The sequence below is a fragment of the Chenopodium album genome, chromosome 18 (genome assembly GCF_948465745.1).
Source record: "Chenopodium album chromosome 18, dcCheAlbu1.1, whole genome shotgun sequence".
NCBI lineage: Eukaryota > Viridiplantae > Streptophyta > Magnoliopsida > Caryophyllales > Amaranthaceae > Chenopodium > Chenopodium album.
The window spans coordinates 14,398,425-14,418,258 of NC_137851.1; the positions used below are offsets into that span (position 1 = coordinate 14,398,425).

At 37.6% G+C, this 19,834-nt stretch overlaps 3 protein-coding genes across 3 annotated transcripts; 1 reads left to right on the forward strand and 2 right to left on the reverse strand.

Annotated features, from left to right (window-relative positions):
• Positions 1 to 2,954, forward strand: LOC145591888 (protein FAR1-RELATED SEQUENCE 4-like). The gene is made up of 4 exons (XM_081648373.1): positions 1 to 1,361; positions 1,446 to 2,574; positions 2,665 to 2,736; positions 2,835 to 2,954. Exons 1-4 carry the CDS (start codon positions 1 to 3, stop codon positions 2,952 to 2,954), a joined length of 2,682 nt encoding a protein of 893 aa, XP_081504499.1.
• Positions 2,955 to 4,866: 1,912 nt separating this feature from the next.
• On the reverse strand, positions 4,867 to 5,526 carry LOC145591889 (DNA repair protein XRCC3 homolog). Its single transcript, XM_081648374.1, has one exon. The coding sequence runs from the start codon at positions 5,524 to 5,526 to the stop codon at positions 4,867 to 4,869; it is 660 nt and encodes a 219-aa protein (XP_081504500.1).
• A 13,523-nt stretch (positions 5,527 to 19,049) lies between these two features.
• Positions 19,050 to 19,741, reverse strand: LOC145590948 (uncharacterized). Its single transcript, XM_081647332.1, has 2 exons — positions 19,424 to 19,741; positions 19,050 to 19,323 (listed from the first exon to the last, which is right to left on the reverse strand). The coding sequence occupies exons 1-2, from the start codon at positions 19,668 to 19,670 to the stop codon at positions 19,124 to 19,126; spliced, it is 447 nt and encodes a 148-aa protein (XP_081503458.1). The 5' UTR covers positions 19,671 to 19,741; the 3' UTR covers positions 19,050 to 19,123.
• Positions 19,742 to 19,834: the final 93 nt, after the last annotated feature.

The window sequence follows — 19,834 nt, forward strand, 5'->3', positions numbered from 1 at the left end:
ATGGAGAACAGTGTAGAAACTCCTCCTGTTAATAGGTGCAGTCTAATAGGTTTGCAAGACAAAGGAAGTGGTGTAAGGGGAACTGATAGGGCGAATGTAGAGGATGGGGTGATGAGGGAGCCACTTGTAGAGAACTGTAGTGTGATTGTACCTTATGTGGAGGGGGATATAACACAAGCAGATGCAGGGAATGAGGATGGGTTGCAGTATGTAACCCCAGTGAAATCGTTTGAGACAGTTCAAACAGTTGTAGCAAGTAACCATGTGAGTGTAGTGAGCTATGTGGAAGAACCTCGGGTTGGGATGATTTTTAAGAGGTGGCAAGATGTAGAAGCGTATTATAAGGAATATGCGGACGAAAAGGGTTTTGGAGTGAGTCGTGTGCAAGGGGTGTTATCCAAGGGTGAGGTTAGGGACCGAATCTCAACGACGTGGAGGTGTGAGTGCTATGGGAGACTTGATATGAGGGCGCAAAGAGAAGCCAAAAGGAGGGCGAAAGCCATGGATGCAAGTGGATCAGGAGGAGTGATCGGTGGACTTGTTGGTGAGGATGAGATGAGTCGATGTAAAAGAAGGTCAAAAAAATGTGAGTGTATTGCCAACGTGTATGCCAGTGTGAATCGTGATGGTGTGTGGGTGATAAGGAGAGTTGAGCTGGAGCACACAGGGCACACCCCAACTCCCGGGAATGCTCGTCTTGTGAAAGAGTATCGGATGAAACACTTTACATCTAGAGTTAGGAAGAAGCTTCTTAAGTTTTTTGAGAGGGGAGTACCAGTAAAGCAAATACATGGGTGTATTGAGACTGAGATGGAGGACCCTGAACATCTGCCATTCACAGTAAAGGACATTGAGCATGAGGTGTATAAAAATAGGCGAGTTCTAATGGAGGGAGGTGATTGTGCTGCAATGATGAATTTTTTCCAACAAATGCAAACTGGGAACAATAAGTTTTATGTTGCACAGAGATTGGATGAAGAAGGGCGGTTGAAGGACGTGATGTGGGTTGATGCACGAAGTAGAGCAGCTTACGAAGAGTTTGGTGATGTAGTTTGCTTCGATTCAACATACTTGACCAACGAGTATGACCTTCCCTTTGCCAACTTTGTAGGAGTCAATCACCATGGGCAATCAATACTGCTTGGGTGTGCTCTGGTGTCCCATGAAGACTGTGATACCTTCACTTGGGTCTTCCAACAATGGCTGAAGTGTATGAATGGAAAAGCTCCCAAAGGAATTGTGACTGACCAGGCTGCTGCCATGAGGAGGCCACTTGAGGAAGTAATGCCGATGACCAGACACCGGTGGTGCATTTGGCACATTATGAGAAAGCTTCCAGAAAAACTCGGAACATGCGAAAAGTAAGTGAGTAGTAACAGTTGTGGTTGTGTATTTTATTGTGCCTTTAATGTGGTTATGACATGGTTTTTTTTTATTATTTGTAGGTATCAAGAATTCAAGAGCGAGCTAAAGTGTCTGGTGTATGAGAGTTTTAGTATACAAGAATTTGAGAACAAGTGGAACGAATTCATTGAAAAGTATGAGCTGCAGAGCAATGATTGGCTTGATAATCTGTACAAGGAGCGCCACATGTGGGTACCTGCCTTTATGAGGGACTTCTTCTGGGCTGGGATGAAGACGACGCAACGTGTAGAGAGCATCAACAGTTTTTTCGATGGATTTGTAAATCGAAAAACAAAGCTTTTTGAGTTCCCCCAAAAGTATGATAAGGCTGTGGAGAAGAGAGTTGATGATGAAATGGAAGCTGATGAGAAATGTGGGAAATACATTAGACGGTTGGTTAGTGGATTTGCTGCTGAGAAACTATTTCAGAAGATATACACGGACACCAAGTTTCAGGAGGTACAAACCGAATGCCGTAGATTGTTGTACTGCTACCCACGTGAAGAGAACATTATCTCTGAAAATCTAATACAGTATCTAATTGAAGATCGGGTGTGGATAGTGCCGGAGGGTAAGAGCGAAGCTGTGCTGACTGGCAGGAAGAAGTTTTATTCAGCTACTTATGACACCGAAAGTCGAACTGTCTTCTGTGACTGCAGAAAATTTGAAACAGATGGAATAATATGCAGGTACATCATTAGAATTTTGGATCTTAACCAAGTCACCGAAATACCTGAAAGATACGTTTTAAAGCGTTGGAGAAAAGATGTCCTTAGGAAGCACACTGGAGTGAAGGTGTCGAAGTATGATCCCTCGAAGACTGGCCTGTGGAAAAGGTATAACAAGATTATGACAGCCTTTGAACCAATATGTGAGGAGGCAGCCATGGTCGATGATGAGACGGTGAGCACGGTGTTGTCTAGCATTGAAAAGATTCACGAGGCTGTAAAATGCAGCGCTAAGCGTAAGTATGATCAAACCGTTCCCATTACATATCTAGAGGATGGGGAGCCAACTGTAGAGCATAACAACACTAGTGACAATGGGACAACATTTTGCACACCGAAAGACCCTTTGCCTAAGAAGAGAGGCAGAGGTAGGCCAAAAGGATCATGTAACAAGGGCCTTGCTAAGATTGGTTATAAAAGACCAAATAAGAGCAAGCGACAGGTAGTCAAATGCTAGGCATTATGCGTTGTTAAATGTGAATTTATTAAATTCTATGTTTAATTTAGGTGTCTAAGGCCACTGATTGTGCAGGTACCCCAGTCCACATTGGAGGACGTGATGGCGCAAGAAGGGGTGACTTCCCATCCTCCTAAGAAGATTGCTGTAAGTGGTGCAATTGAAAAATGTTGTTAATGTCTGTGTTTGGTGTGATGACGGGACTTGAATATTGATCTGATGTGGTGGGATGCCCTTGTTTTCAGGCTAGGCGTAGGGCGGCAAGTCGTCCAGAAATCGTGGAGGTGAATGACATTGGCTATGTTGCAGATGACGATTGCCTTGTCGCAGGCACGACTACAAGTTATGATTCTGTGTTGGTGTAACTTAAACGTGATTGAGCGAGAAGATGGGGTTTCTGTTAATCAGGATTGTAGTTTACAGATTATGATCTGTAGTGCGTGGTTAGCCACTTGAACTCATTTCGTGGGATATGTGGAATTGCAAAGGGTAGACGTTAATTGTTGTTATGTTATGAAGTATAAGAAGATTGGTTAAGGTATGTTTATGTGATATGTTGTTGTTGGGTTTGAATTTGATGTTGTTTAGTCTGCAAACAAATCACCTTAATTTAATATATGGTATGACTCATATTTAACTTGTGTTTACTCAAATCTGTAATCGACTGTCATCGTAAAGGTCTGTAATGTGCACTATTATGTGATCATATATGATTTGGAGTATTGAGGCAAAAAAAGTTTGCAAATTCCTGGAAATTACACTGAAAACTTCGCGAGTTCGATATGTTGACATAGTAGTACATGGGCCAGGCCATGTAGTGCAATAGATTTGTTGGGCCAGGCCATGTAGTGCAATAGATTTGTTGGGCCAACATACAGTCAGGGCCTATAAAAAAGGTGCACACTTGGTCTACGTGTTGAATGTTATTGTTGCGGTAATTGAACTTTGATCACTTAAGCAGTAGGATATGAAATAATTTTCCATCATCTTCAATCTAAAAGCAATGAAATAAACAAAATAACTCTGTAAGAGATCATAACAAATTCAATACGTAGATTAGTTAAGAAATACAGGTACGCTACGAAAACATACCACACATACTCCTAAGATAACAACACGCATACTCCTAAGAGAACACAACACACATACTCCTAAGATAACAACACACATACGCCTAGCTCATACTCCTACGGCATACCACAGTATGTTCTAAACAAGAGTAATTTAAAGTACTAGTACATAACAAAAGAACATGAAAAAGTTTGGGCCATAATGCCCAAGAAAAAAATGGGCCATAGTTTGGTAGGTAATTTGGGCCAAAACTAGGAAAATCAGACCAATATAAGACCAAAACTTCGCTGATGATGATAAGTTTAGACCAACATACATGGTGAAGTCATTCCCAGCCATGTAATGACACTAACCCCTTCTACATATGCTCCTCCACTTAGCCACGGTGGTGGCTACCTTCTTCAGTTTAGCCGTTGCTCGACTCCACAACTTCTTGTATACAAACATCAATTTGGATGCTTCCCTACGGTCTTGCAATATTATGCCACTTAAGTCCTGACTATTGTCACTTTCCTCTGAAACGCTTGCACATTCACTTAAAAAAGATGGTGAAAGGATAGAGCGGAGAAAAAGCAGGTTACCTAGTGTAGTGTGTGAAACAACACCGTCCTCGGCATCTTGCATGCCGAATGGTAGCACACCACGTAGCATCTCCTCAATCTCCAAAGAGGTCGGTATGGGACCGTATAGCTCACCAAAAGTTGCACGCCTGCCATGGGGGGCACTGTCGACGTGTTGCGTTGTCAGTCGATCCCTAGGGCCGTTAAAAACTGTGGACTTTACGTAGGAGGCCCTAGAGATTTCCCTCCCACACACACCTTCCGTAGTTGCTTTGCTCATATTTTGAGTACTTGAAATGTAAATGAAATGAGTATGGTTGTTTCTGTATCTATATTTATAGAGGGGGAGGGGGAGGAAAGACTGGACTAAATAAATTCAAACGCTTTTGTATTGCACCTTTACCTTGAAATTGCAACATCGAGTACAAATTATAATAAATATGAAACGGGTATAATAAATTGGAAATGGTAATCAATTTAGCATGAACATCATTATATATGTTGTTGGACCAGTGGGCAATATCCAAAGAACAGGCCCGTTTACTCAACAACATAATCCATGTTATTACATTTGGCTAACCCAATACAAGTCCTGGAACAAGGCCATTACAAATTAAAGCAACATAAAGCAACACAAAACATGGTTTCACAAATCCACTAAACCTTTCCTAGTTATCTGAAAGGTGCTCCCATTCACATCTAATATTGGAGATTGTAACAATGATATTGTTCGATCCCACGCTTCGTTGTTGGTGTTGAAGGATCTTGACATGAAAAGCCTTGTAGAAATATTATTGATCCAAAATTTACCCAGAGCGGGGCGGAACCTCTGGCCTTGTGACATTATCAAACACGCACAGTCGTGTACATCATTTATAGGCACCTCCACGACATCATTCACGACTACCATAAAAAGATCATATTTGCATGCCAAGGATTTTATTCCATGCGATACAACGTTAAAGATCGACGTCCTTTCCATCATTGAATCTCTACTGCTTGTGAAATGAAAACGACAAATACTAGCAATTGAATCAAAAACTACGACTCGGTAATTTCCACTTTTGCCAATGGAGCTTTGCAAAAGGGTATCGAGCCATTCCAGTGTATGGTGTAGATGGTGTGGAGACTCCACCTGTTTGACTACAATTTTCTTTAACGGATGAGTAGTTGCAGGTGTATGTGCACCTATAACATGTGGGATCATTTCATTCATTCTACTCGATGGAAAATCACTGATTGACTGAATATAAACCGACGACGAGCTGACTCCCCCCATTGCCGGAGGCAGTTGAGCAGCTAACATGAATTGCAAGCAGAATTGAGTCTTCCCTGTCCCCTCCCCACCACAAAGCTCCGTCACTTCACTTGACCGCAGACCCCCCCCCCCCCAAGCATAGCATCAATGCTTAAGCACCTAGTTGTACTCGTCTGCATTCTTTTTGGTATGAAAGTGGACATACAATATCCTATATGAAGAAGTGATGCTAGAATGGTTTTGTACATCAACTTATATATAATTTCACTACAAGTGGGACCCTTTACGAAACAGCCTGTCACGAATTAATTTGACAACGGTTTGCCAAATATAAACAAACCGGTCAAACCCCCTGTGCTTGGACCTAAATATAACTATAACAAAACTATATAAATAAGATATAAAATACGTTCACTGAATACTTAATAATTATGCAAAACAAATTTAGTTCCTTTGCTTAATTTACCTGATTTGTTTCATAACTAATAACTTAAGTACACATTATATGGGAGGTCATGCCTTCTTATTATCGTAACAAAACACGAGTGAATACCACATACAGCTTAACACTACAAACTTAGCACACGTACACATTCATAATTGAAAATTTGTACTCCTAATTCCACACCATAGCCATTCAGCTCCAAATCATAAATCAGGTGTGGCTACACATACTAGTCGTAGCAAAAGCAAGGAGTACAAAAACGACAAATACTAGCATAGTTTTAAAACAGTCCTTACTAAAAACATACGAGATTAAGTAGATTTGCACAACATAAATGGTTAAGAACTACAAAGGTCCACACAGCTTGGTAACTGTCAAACTGAACGCACAGGCATTTCCCTCCAGTTGTTAGGTAACACGTACAAAAGCCAATTGTTTTTGATCCCTACTTCTCTCACGGTGTCCAGAGCAGTGACAACCTTGTTCTCATACATACCAAATAGTTGGCGTGGGTGGACGTTGTTTCTAGCTCCCCACTGCTGGTATACAGTGTATAGGGTATCATCCGGCAAGGTTGTCACCCTAACTTGCTCGGGGAAGGAGGTCATATCTTGCATCCTGAAGACCTTCACTCGAGTATCAACATTATGGTCTGGATCCTACAAAACAACGTGTACATAACAAGGTCATAACAAACAAAAGATATACCAACTTTTCCACGGGGATGGTCAAGGATGCTGACATATCTTTGACTTATTACTAACAAAGAATTACCACGTACGTAGTATTCGTTACTGTTACAAAAATCCATCGACATTTACATGATTTATTAGGGTGAAATTATCTTACTCAACAACCACTAATACGCCACAAAATGTACTCCATTGACAAAGTCAACGACGTTGACTTCACGACCTCAACTCGTCCTACATTTTCTATTTCTTAACATAATGATTTCTTTAAATTCCTTTCAATCTAGAACTATTTCCTTTTGCACATAATTTCGTACTAATTATATAGAATTAGTACAGTTAAATTCTCATACATTCATTACATTCCCTTATAATATTGCCTTCATTCATATAAACCGTGTATCCAACTTACCAGCTAGCTACCTATACGTGACCAAAAACTAGCTAAATCGTACATATAAAACATATTTTCCATTTCTTTAATACAAATACACATGAAATTGTTTGAAGAGGTACTCATTCAAAATACACTCATGTATCAACATCTCAACAATCAACTGTACGTATACAAGATAAAACAGTTTCACATCCACATAAATCATTTGTCAATCTACACAATACTAAACAGAAAATCAAATTCACCTCTTAAAAAAAAAAATTTAAGTACAATAAAATTGACAAGCATACCACAGCCTCCACCGTGAGAACGTCGCCGTGCTGGATTCCGGCTGCCAGTGCGGTCTGTGTTGATGACACGATCGCTCCAAGCCTCCTTATCACAATTTCATCAGGTGAGTCGCGATCCACAAGCTCCGAATAGTGGTCATAAATTCTTGCTAGGGTTTCCGTTGCTGCAATAGTGTAAGGAACACCAAGGTCTGTGGGGTTAGTACTACGAACCCTAATATGAAAAATTGGAACCCCACCGTTATAGTTATACGGCAAGCCGTAGTGAGGGTTTTGGAGGGGAAAAAACAAGGGCATCCCATCACGAGGTCTAAGTGGAATGGGCCGGAACAAAGGTGGTGGTTGATTCACCACATGCCCAGTTTGTGGCTCCTCCTCATTATCAGCAGGGGTTTGGTTAAGGTCTGGGTTGAGTCGAGGTGAGAGACGAGGGGATCGACGAGGTGACTGATGAGGTGAGTGATGGCCCGTCTCAAGGTTAATCACATTCCGTTTAATTTCAGGAAACGGGTTAGATGAGGAACTACCTTGGTGTTTTGGGGATGGATGGTTGGGGTATTTTGTGGCTGCTTGAGCTAACATGGCTAGGGCTCTCATGCTTCTGCGGGGGGATGGCCTATGGGTTTAGGCGTTTTCTGCCGTAGACCGGAGGCATCTCAGGGGAGGGGTTATTTGGGTGGGTGGTTCGCCTAGGCATTATTAATCAATTACAGGTTAAATCTGTAAATGTTGGTGAATGGTAGATCTCCTCTCACCCTTATTTATATTGTTAGCACTGCATGGGATTTGACTGAATAATTGTGTAATGTGCGGACGTCTGTCGCATATTATTATTTTGGTTTTTTTTTGGCATATTAATATAACATACTTGCTTAGGATTACTTGTTTTTGCATTTGTTGACTTTTCCACAATTATGGCCTCCACCTCATCTTCATGTACACGTAGGGCAATGTTGTCGAGGTTAATTACTTGTGCCATGTGAATTATAATTCACATTAGGGTACAGTAATTACATCTTAACATTGGTCTCAATTGTTTTTAATGTGACGTTACAATTAATAAACGGCCACGTGGTCTAAAAATTAACTAACCGGGTGTGTGGTGTGATAAGCTGGATTCGATGTCAACTTCGCACTCAAACAATAGGTTTCACCAAAATAAATCTTTTGTTATGTACAAGCACAAATTACTCGTGTATACATGGACAAAACTTGGTACGTAAATCAAAATCCGATGTCTCCCAATTATATTTGCGTTACATGTATTTTGTTTCACAATACTTTAAATTATAAGCCACCGTAACACGGTAAGGAGGTTTGATCCGTTTTATAATAAATCTTATAGGGAGTCACCAGAATATATCGTGGACTAAACCACCCGGGTAATATCCATGGGTCTGCTTTACACACCATGTATATCCAATTGGTCTCAGCCGGAAATCCATTTGGGGTAATTCCACTGACAGTACTGACCACTTAACAGCGGGTTGGAAATACCGAATCGGATCATATTGGACCCCCGCTTCGTTTTGGAATTATTGTTTATACTCATCAATTGTAAGAATGTTTTAGACACTTCATACTCAAAATAGAGGAGGCATATTGGGTAGTATAACTTATACATTGGTGGATATAATCCCCCGCACTGTTCGTTCCTGCAATTAAACAACTGGCATGACTGTTCTTATTGGGAAAGAAAAAAATATTAAATTACAACCTGCATTCGTACTGGCAGAGCCGCGGAGCCGGGGATTGATATGATGAATTTTTATTAAATTCTCCCAGCATTCTTAATTGCTAAGGACCCTCCCAATTACTTCCATTTTGACAAGGATAGGATTTATGTCCCTGGGACTCCAAACACAAAAGGAAGCGTAATGTGGATTTAATTTGAACATTAGAGTTACTGAAATTTAATTATAGATGGAAGGTTGTAACACAACGATTTATATGTAATTTTATATATTTGTCACTAACACATGAAGCTTATTATGGTTAATAGTCTTCCTTTAGAAATTTCATTGCATTGTCAATTTAAATTTACATCCCAACTTTGTTTAGTATGGGTATAGTATGCAAGTCAATAAAAATGAGTACAAGTAGTAATTGGGATTCAAAAGGTGGTTGATGGAGTGCATTAAATGTTAAAGCCTGAAACTGGTAGTTTTATATCACATCATTTTATAGTGTGTAAGGCTTTTACAGATTTTCCCCTTTCAATTGCAAATACGAAACCGTGGTCTCAAAGTATCTTACCAATGTATAGTGGTTAACTTAGACACATAAACAAATGATTGTGGTAAACCAATTTTTCCGTTTCTAATGATGTGCGATTTAAAAATAAAGCACGTGTGAATGAATTATAGGATCCCACATATTACAAAGTTATTTTAAACAGCAGTTATTAGATCTATGTGATTGTGTTTACAGGAATTCAAGGCAAAGAAAAAAATTGCAACATATTACTCTATAATATGTGATAAAATACTTAATTATATATTGCAATGACAATTACATGACACATTCATGTGTTAATCGACTAGATTGCCATGTGTGACGAAATACAAATCCTATTATTTTAAACTCACAACACATTTTTAATGGTAAAATCATTACAAACGAAATGTGGTTTACCTCATCACACTAACTACACAGTAATATGAATACATAAATCTTCTACTGCAAGACAATATATGAATTTATATTTAATTCAATATTCTTCTACCTTGTTTAACTTGTAAATTCTGTTTTTCCAAGTTGTAAAACGGGCCCTACTCCTACATCTTGATAGACGGTGTGGTCCTTAATTTACGAAAGAGTACTTAAATTAAGAACGTATCTTAATCCCACTCCATTTCACACCATCAAAATGCCACGTGTACGTCGTTAAATAATGGCTCATATGGATAACCAAGTAGGAGTAATCGAATGTAAACTGAAGGAACTTCCCACATATATACTCACGTATATACTCACGTATTTGAAAGTTAGCAAAATAGTAAAACAAGATATTTTGTATAGGTAATAAACAAATGCAACATAACATTTAATGACTAAACATCAAAAGGTCGTTAATCCTAGTACATTACTTGCATGAGTATTGGTTGTTCCACATCACATTATTTTTACCACGTACTTCAAATGAAATTAACGCAACCATATGATAGGTGTACATTAATCATATTCATATAATTATCCGAATTAATTCTGTGGATAGATATTAGAGTTGTTAGTACATATTTCATATGTTAATCAAGTCATGTGTCTATACGTTATGGAATTTGTACGTAAACCAAAATATATTAAAATATATTTTAAATAAGTTTATATTCAATTCAATTCTTGGTTATATCATTTTGGTTTATGTAAGGAAAAAGATTTGCAACGGCTAAAAAGGTGGTAATTTCATCAACGACTGTGAAATGTCATTCCTAGCCTGGGGACGTGACAAGAGACGTAACATTATAAAGACAAAAGCCAAGGCCTTTCCATGTTAATATTAGCATCAACATAAACTTATAACAATCATGGCATCACAGTCGTGGTCCACAGCAAGCTCTGGTAGACAAGTTGAATGCCGACACGGTATTCCGGCGAAGGTTTCCGTTGTCCGGAAAGGCACCAATATAGGGCGCACCTTCTTTGGATGCCCATATTAGCAGGTAAGACGAACACATCAATCCATTTAATTTTTTTTAATTAACTGGCCTCTATAATTTACTGTACGATATTTGTGATTCCAAATTAGGATCGTTCAAAGGATTGCGGCTTTTTCAAATGGCATGAAACTGGCCACAGTGATGCGCATCCACGTATATTGGATTCAGAAGACCATCACCCAACCTTGTACACGACTCATAAATTGACAGAGGAGATTGCAAGTTTGAGGATTGAAGTGAAGAGATGTGAGTCTATCATTAACGATTTGTGTGCTAAAGTAATTGGTATGTCTAGGCGCTACACCATGTCAGCTGCGATTTTCATAGTTGCTTCCTTATTTTTTGGGTATTACATAGGTAGTCGGAGTGAATTTGTTGATGTTTGAAGAGTGTTTCGAATTGTATGTCGTTAATGAAGTATAATAAGGATTATAAGTCGTTTCTTTTGTTTCGCATTATGTCTTGGCTAATCCACTAACAGTCAGCACATGGGCCAAAATTTCCAATTCGAAACATATCCAATGCGGCATTTAAATTTATTCCCCATTACATAAACTAGTCATATAAATAAAAAACAAATTAATAAATACCTCATTAATAAATTTTGACATGCATATGTATTACGTAACAAATCCGCCTTTTAGATAGATAATTAAACATAGAACACATAATTAATTATATAAAAACCATTCGTAAGAGTTACACTTATATAGCTAATACACGGATTTGGCATGTGGTGGTCACCCCATGGCTACACGTACTTCGCTTCGTCTTCGAACAACACGCGCCTTGCTATAGGATGACCCTACATGCAGCACACGAATTAGTACATATTTAGTAAAGTTATTAACTAATTAAAGAAAATTATTTACTCCTTGATATAACCAGATTTTTACCTTAAAATACACGTCAACCCTTGCCCCTGATGTGTGGTGCACAACTTTCCGCTCTAAACCGATATATTGATCCTTCCGCATGTACACAATCCCTCCGCACAGTCCATCTCGAGGAGTGGATAATCCGAAAGAATACCTTCCAGGTAATATGTTTACAAGGTTCTTAACAGTTTGATACCCGTGCCTTGTTTCAAGCAAAACAACCATTACTGGATTATGTTTCTTATACATTATCTCAAAATTCGCTACTAGTGAAGGTCTTCCTAATCCCCTTACATTCCAAGTGCAAATTAAGGATTTATTTGGTATTGTGGCGAAATGGCCAGACGTCACTAACTCGGCCTGACGTGCATCATATGGCGTGAAGTCGACCATATGATATCCGGGGATATTTCCAGGTAAATGTTTGTATGCGACCCTCAAGTGTAAAATATGAGGAGTAGGTGGTACCCTAAACACTTGAAATGTATCCGTGAAAGCACCTACACACAGGCGCATCGAGACTAAGTCTATGTCCAAAACAGGACAATCAAACTCAATTACGGGTTTTGGGTCGAGAATGTGTAGGGCAGGTTTCATCTTGTTTGGATCAAAAGTGGATGGGGGTAGAGAGCCTAGGCACCAAAGCAAAAAAACTTCAAACTCATGACGGATTGGGTGTGTGTCGTGTATGTTTGGAAAATGGGCTGGTTTGGGAACATCTTCTGAACCGTTCTCACGCATGAACAAGGAGTTAAACAAGTCATTGTTTGTGTTGTTTGGGTGTAGAATAAGAGCTGATATAGTATCTTCAGCGAGACTGGCTAACACTTCACCGTCGTCCCCCACAAACAAGTACTCGTATTGAGTGAAATCCATTTCGGGGACCATTCCCTTTGGTGGATCGAAATATAAGAAAGACGGAGTGCGGCATGGGGTCATAGCACGGCGAGCCATGTTGTCTAATGCAATTTTGCTTATAAAAAATTGTAATGATTGGGAGGGATTGTAATCACTCTACCACGGTGCAAAGCACCTATATATAGTGCACAATACATGGCCATTAATGAGGTAGATAGGTGTTAGAGGGTTAGCCACCATCTACATATGCAATTGTGTCTATTTTTTCATGTTAAGGTAATGACAACCAAATATGAGTATAATCGGGGTATTTAGAGTACTAAAATATACGTAACCTTTTATGACAATGTAATTAGTTTGTTAAGCTAATAGGTACGAACCTATTTACTATATCTCAAACGTTTTTGTAGGACCCGGGTATTTAGAGTACTAAAATATACGTAACCTTTTATGACAATGTAATTAGTTTGTTAAGCTAATAGGTACGAACCTATTTACTATATCTCAAACGTTTTTGTAGGACCCGGGTATTTAGAGTACTAAAATATACGTAACCTTTTATGACAATGTAATTAGTTTGTTAAGCTAATAGGTACGAACCTATTTACTATATCTCAAACGTTTTTGTAGGACCCGGGTATTCACAAAATAACCATCTCTTACTAGGTTTTGTATTTCACAAATTTAGTTCAATTCATTTCAATACAGTTCATCTCATTTCAGTGCAGTTCAGTACAGTTTAGTTCAGTGTAGTTCAGCTCCTAATTTCCATCTCTTATACAATATTCAATTCAGTTAAGTTCAGTGCAGTTCAATTCATTTCAGTTCAGTTCTGTTCTGTTCAATTCAGTTCAGTTCAGTTCACTTCAGATGAGTTCAGTTCATTTCATTTCAGTGCAGCTCAGTTCAGTTCGGCTCAATTCAGTGCATTTAAGCTGATTTCAGTCAATGAGAAAAGACCCCAAATCAATTCATTTTCTATGCATCCACAATTAACATTCATGCTACAGAAATCACCCCACCGTGGTACATGCGCAATGACTTGATACCAATGATGATGATGATGAGCACGCTGTAATTATATTTGATTGTATGTCAAAGATAACTTTAGTAGTCATATGAATATATATATATATGTACTCTATCCGTTTGATTTTAAGTGATGATACATATTGACCGGCCAGCACATTAGTTTGATGATATTTAATTTGCAAATTTGCAACCAAGTTGATCGCATGTACATTACAAATAATCGTAACTATGGTTATCACAACATTTGACCTCATGCTAAACGGTGAACATTTAAACACTCCTTTTTTTAGGTCATTATATTAGGCTTTATTGCAAGCATAAATAATTAACTTTCCAAGTAATTGATGTCATGACTAAACATTCAACATTTAACCTTTGCATTAGGTCATTCTTTTAGTTTTTACTCAAATCAACACATTATATAAGTTTTGAAATATGTCATACAAATCCGTTTATTTATAACTTATTAATACCTCCGTTAACGGTTATTTGCAACGTATACTATAAATGAATGATAACTATTATGTGCAGGTTGCTCTCCTCTCCTCATTCATCACATGCACCCAACTTTTTCTCTATCCATTAGTGGCAATGAATACGTAAAGGAGGAAGTACATCCATTTCAATACAATTAACATTGACTCATGCATGTATTTCATATGTATTACAATTATTTAAAATTACAATTATTAGTATCAATTAAATCATTTCCACCCTACAAGATAGTATGAGTCCCTACAAGATAGTATTAGTCTACACATTAACAAACTACAAGAACCTTCTCCCCCTTTAGAATTATGCTTTGACTTCTACAATAGTTTCATAATAATTAACTACATATCATCTCTCCAATGACTTATATATATGATTCTCCGCATTATGATGTATCATCAAATTATTTTTAATCATGTATATTATTAACAACTTTGCCATTATTACGTGATATTATGATTTCTTCTGATTTATGGCCCAATGTTTGACCACTCACAGGATCATACATTATTTAGTATTTCGGCCCAAACATGCAGCCCAATAATCACCACTACATTCCATACGCTTTTACGTGTTGCATACTCGACATCCATTTGTTTAATAATGTTTTTTATATAGCATCCGGATTATCATTTTTCTACAACCTTTGTTTTCCTCTCTAATTACAATCCTGTTGATTTTTCTGTTACTATTCTTATAATATTCTTACTTTGTACAATCACCAACAATTTCCTTCACACTCAGATGTGGTCCTTCACTGACATGGTTTTGTGATATGAACCCTCGATCTAATGTACACCCTACAAATGGAAATTCATCGACATGATATGCTCTTCCTATGTGTCGTGTAAAACAAGGTAAGTATTACTCGACATTGGGTTTTTGATTTTAACATTGGATTCATTTTCTATAATATTGGCCCATACATTAACATTTGTGGCATTTAAATAATCACATTCAAAACAGAGTACGGCCCAATACTCACATAAGCCCAAACTCAGCACAACATCCATCCTGTCCGTTTACGAATTACCAGGACTTATATTGTTACGCATTTGTCAATCGTATTCATTTTTGTTTTTAATTCTCAAGTTTTTCAATACATTATTTGATTTCATTTCCACAGCTACAAGCACTGAACTTGTGCACACTAGCAATTACCTTGTAAGCGCTGCACATATCTGTTTAATGACTATGCAAATCTTATTCCAACACAAAATTGTTACTTTAAACAATAAAATCACCCCGTATACGAGTTGTTACAAATTCTATGCGCAGACAACCACATGAGAAGTTGAAAACCTTTATCCTTTGCTACAATAGCACAATAACATACAAATCATGTCTATCAAAACCGTCTGTTTTTTTTGTTCGGTTTTGTTTCATGATCACGCGTTGCACGCCGTTGCCTTTCCGTCTTTTTCGCCACCAACTGAGATACATCCTGCAGTATCCATAACACCTGATTAGTACATTACATGCCTCCTCAGTATAACAAAACAATGATGCAGCCAATTGGAACACACCCTTATTACGTTTCCATCTGGTGGAATCATGTCTCTCGCAATCCGACGATGACCTTCCCCATATGCAACATCAATCAACTGCAAATCAGCAAGTCCAATATCATTACATAACACCTCATATCACACACCTTCCCTGTACACTACTACATAGTAGAAATACATTTTCTCTTCAATGAGAATCTTACCCCTAACTTCCCAAAATCACCATTTGATTCCCGATCATCCTTTGCTGCCATAGATATTTCATGCTTACTCCATACCTTTAACCTAGGATACACATCCCACTGCAATGGTGGCCTTTCTAGGCGATCTAAGTAAAATATCTGCACACAACAAAACAACATGAGCGACTGTCACATACACAACATTTTCCACAAATCAAATATTTACCGCCTGGCTGTTACTTACCACTGCAAATATCGCACATCCTCCACACCCACCTGCATATCCTGTGGCATAAAATCTACGAGCAAAACTAGCAACACTTTCCATAAGTTTCTTCAAAATCAGCCCACTCCAATCATACTCAGCACTGTCCATCGCACAACTCAGTGCTGGAATTAAGTCTGCAGATAGACGTGGTGATAGAGTGGGACAAAGGACCATGTGCAGGACAAGGATAAGAAATATAGTCTTGAAATCCTCTTCTTCCTCCTCCTTAAATTCACCTTCCAACCTATCCATCATTTGTGTTGTTACTGGGATTCCAATAGAAGTGTACACACTTCCACTTCCTCGACTTGCTTTTGTCTTCCAAGAACGACCATACCTAAGTATCACCTTATGAACCTTTTCCCGAACATCGCTTGTCATAGATTTGGAACATGGTACAGACTTGGAACCCAAAGGTGTCCCTAATACCCAACTCACTTGATTCTTAGACATTGGAAACTCCCGGCCATTAGGTGCAACCAATATACCATTCAACGGATCAATTCTTGTCATCACCCAATATGCTAACTGCCTGGGTAAATGCCTATATGATACTAAATGCAGAATACCCCCAAATCCCATCTCATTAACCCATTTTGTCCTTCTTGAATCAAATTTCTTACATATGCGACCAAAGGACTGAATTCGGCAATTCATATTCGGTGGCTGCAACACCATAATTTATTTTTACTCAATATAAATCACCAATTGCATCACAAACATATAACAAATTACGCACTTTATTAACAAATCATATTGGGATTAACACTTACTCTACTAACTGATCTTGCATGCTCTCTAACAACTTCACCTCTCGCCTTCACTACACCACCCTTGCTCAAGCTATTGTCCTACCAATTTAACAACTGGGATAACGTTTTTGCACACATACAACTACATGCATTCGCTATTTCTAATCAACAACCGTAGTTCGTGTTCAGTGGTCTTACCTTAAATAAGGCAGGGTACAAATCCACTACCTTGTTAACATCACCACCACATGCTTCCTGTCAACAAAAAATCCTTTATCCATAACCAATTCCATGGAAGCAAATATCATTTTCTTTACCCAATTAAAAATAATTATCCGGATTTATTAATCATATGCTACTCCTTACCTGGTGTAATTTATCGTCTGCTGCAGCAATTTCCTTCTTTTGATTTGCCATGTGTTTTTTTACTGATTCTGCAATTCCATTCTAATTATTGTCATTCACCCTAACACATATCTAAGACCAATATGTTGTAATTTGGAATTTCAACAAATACATTAAATTAAACTATCAAATAACTACATCAACCATCAAATTGGTATTTATACACGTACTGCAAATTAAACTATCAAATACCTTCATCAATTTGCAATTTCGTATTTCACCACATATAATACTATCAACTACCTTCATCAATTTTCAATTTCTTCATTGCCACCTACTTACTATCAACTACATTCATCAATTTGCAATTAGGTTTTACAAGTACAATTTGAACACTTACACCAATTCGTAGATCTTAGGACCAGATTTCAACCCGCAAACTCCTTCCGTGTTGACCAGTTACACCACCAATTCGCAGTTCGTAGGATGTGAATTGCAGCCGCCGACGCCTTCCGGTTTTATTAGGGGTTGAATTCGAACAGTTTTCTTGTAAGCCTTATCTTGGTTTCTCAAATAAATACACCTGACAGATCTGCTTATCCCACTTATTGCTATCACCTACCGCGCGTTAACACCGTTACCTCGCATTCCATCTCCCGTGTCTTCATTGCCCTGTCACCATACACCGTGTTACTGTGTTGTCGTCCACGTCGTCCTGAAATTACATTTATATCCTTATGATGAACAAGTTTTGTTCATCATAAAGATGAATATGTATTTCGCGATTTAGTTTACGTAATATATTTAAAGTTTTACTGCATATATTTTACCAAAAAGAAAGACAAATTCAGATTAAATTGGTAAAAGAAATCATTATTTGTTTAAAGTACCTAAAAGTAACTTGGCAAAGCTAACAAGAAATCAACAAAATAGAGCTGCATACGCATTGCAGCCTGGTGTAGTCGTATCAGAGTTTAGACCCTCTTTCTCAAAATCATTGATACAGTCAACTTTACATGTATGTCAATTTACAAATTTGACTTTATTTTTATACTAGGTTAAAATCCCGTGCAATGTACGGTTGTTAAATATTTTTGACAATATTAATAATTGTCGGGAACTATCCGCCTAATAGGTCATTTTGTCAACAACTACTCACTTAAAATTTTTATCAAAAAAACTACCCATTAAATTTAAAAAATTTGACTAGCACTACCCATTTTGGTTTTCCGGCAACAAAATCTGACGAGTGGGGCTCACTTTTGTTTTTTCTTCCAAAATTTAAACACGAAATGATGAATCGCTCAATTAAGAAGCCAAAAAAAGTGAATTTAACATCAATTTAGAAGCATTACATATGTCTTAATTAAAATCACAATTACTTTCGCCCTCTTTAATGGGGGAAATATTGAAAATTTTGTGTTTTTAGGGTGAGTCGTTGTAAAGGAGATTAGGTTGGTTGCAATGTTTTCAGGATCGGGATTCTAAGTTGGATCGGAAAGGCCTAGCAGGATCGGATCGTGGGATCGGATCGTAGGATCGCACGATCCTACCAATTTTCAATTCTAAGACATAGTAGATGTATAAAATTGTTGTGGGATCATATTTTATGTAAAAACAACACTAATAATGCTAATACTTAGTGATTTACTCATTGAAAAGGCGATACTTCATTAAAAAGCTAATTATAGCGAATATTTCGACATCTTTCTCAATAAATTTGTACATAAAAATCTTGAGAACAAGGCAATAGTTATGAGTTCAATACTTCAATGACAAAATAATACACATAATGACATAAAATAGTTTTAATTACAAAAATCTTAGTTTTAATTAAAGTATATTCATCAATCATCATATCCAAAACTCAAATTGCCATACTCAACATCATCACTTCTAACATTAGTTTCTCCTGTACTAGTTGGCTCATTTTCAAAGTTGTTGCCATCACCAAAATCGTCATCATCATTAAATTCATTTGAGCCCATATAAGTTGCTGCAATGTCATCATCATTGTCGGTCAAATTTGTTACTTCAACGATTTCATCTACACAATATGTGGCAAAAATAATTAAAAAGGTGAAATAGGAGAAGATAAGATTTTTATAAGTAATGAATATGAATGAAAAGGAAAATAAAAAGCTCACCATCATGGTCTTCATGATTTTCATCTCCATTTCTTGTAACTTCTCTAGCAATCCTCCTTGCTGCTCTATCAAGATTAGTGAACCATGCATCATTTGTTGGAAGAACAGGTTCTTCTTCCTCTGCTATCCACTCATCATCAGACGGCAACTCTTCCAAAACTATTGGTTCTGTGATTGACTTGCTTGCTCGTTTCTCATGCCTTCGCTTCAATTTCAAATTATACATCACAAAAACTAAATCGTTCATTTTTTGTTGATGTAATCGATTTCTTTTCTTTGTATGAACCTGTTTAAATTACATATAGAAAAAAAATTTAGAAGACATCAAATGACCCAAATTTGTATAATATAAAGTAAAAAAAAAAATTAGATAGTAGTTTTACCATTTCAAATGCACTCCAATTTCGTTCA

Coding starts and splice junctions, on each gene's coding strand:
- LOC145591888 (XM_081648373.1), top strand. CDS start 1: ATGGAGAACAGTGTAGAAACTCCTCCTGTTAATAGGTGCAGTCTAATA. Junction 2,575..2,664: donor CAAATAAGAGCAAGCGACAG/GTAGTCAAATGC, acceptor CTGATTGTGCAG/GTACCCCAGTCCACATTGGA. Junction 2,737..2,834: donor ATCCTCCTAAGAAGATTGCT/GTAAGTGGTGCA, acceptor CCTTGTTTTCAG/GCTAGGCGTAGGGCGGCAAG.
- LOC145590948 (XM_081647332.1), bottom strand. CDS start 19,670: ATGAACGATTTAGTTTTTGTGATGTATAATTTGAAATTGAAGCGAAGG. Junction 19,324..19,423: donor AAATCATGAAGACCATGATG/GTGAGCTTTTTA, acceptor CATATTGTGTAG/ATGAAATCGTTGAAGTAACA.
- LOC145591889 (XM_081648374.1), bottom strand. CDS start 5,526: ATGTTAGCTGCTCAACTGCCTCCGGCAATGGGGGGAGTCAGCTCGTCG.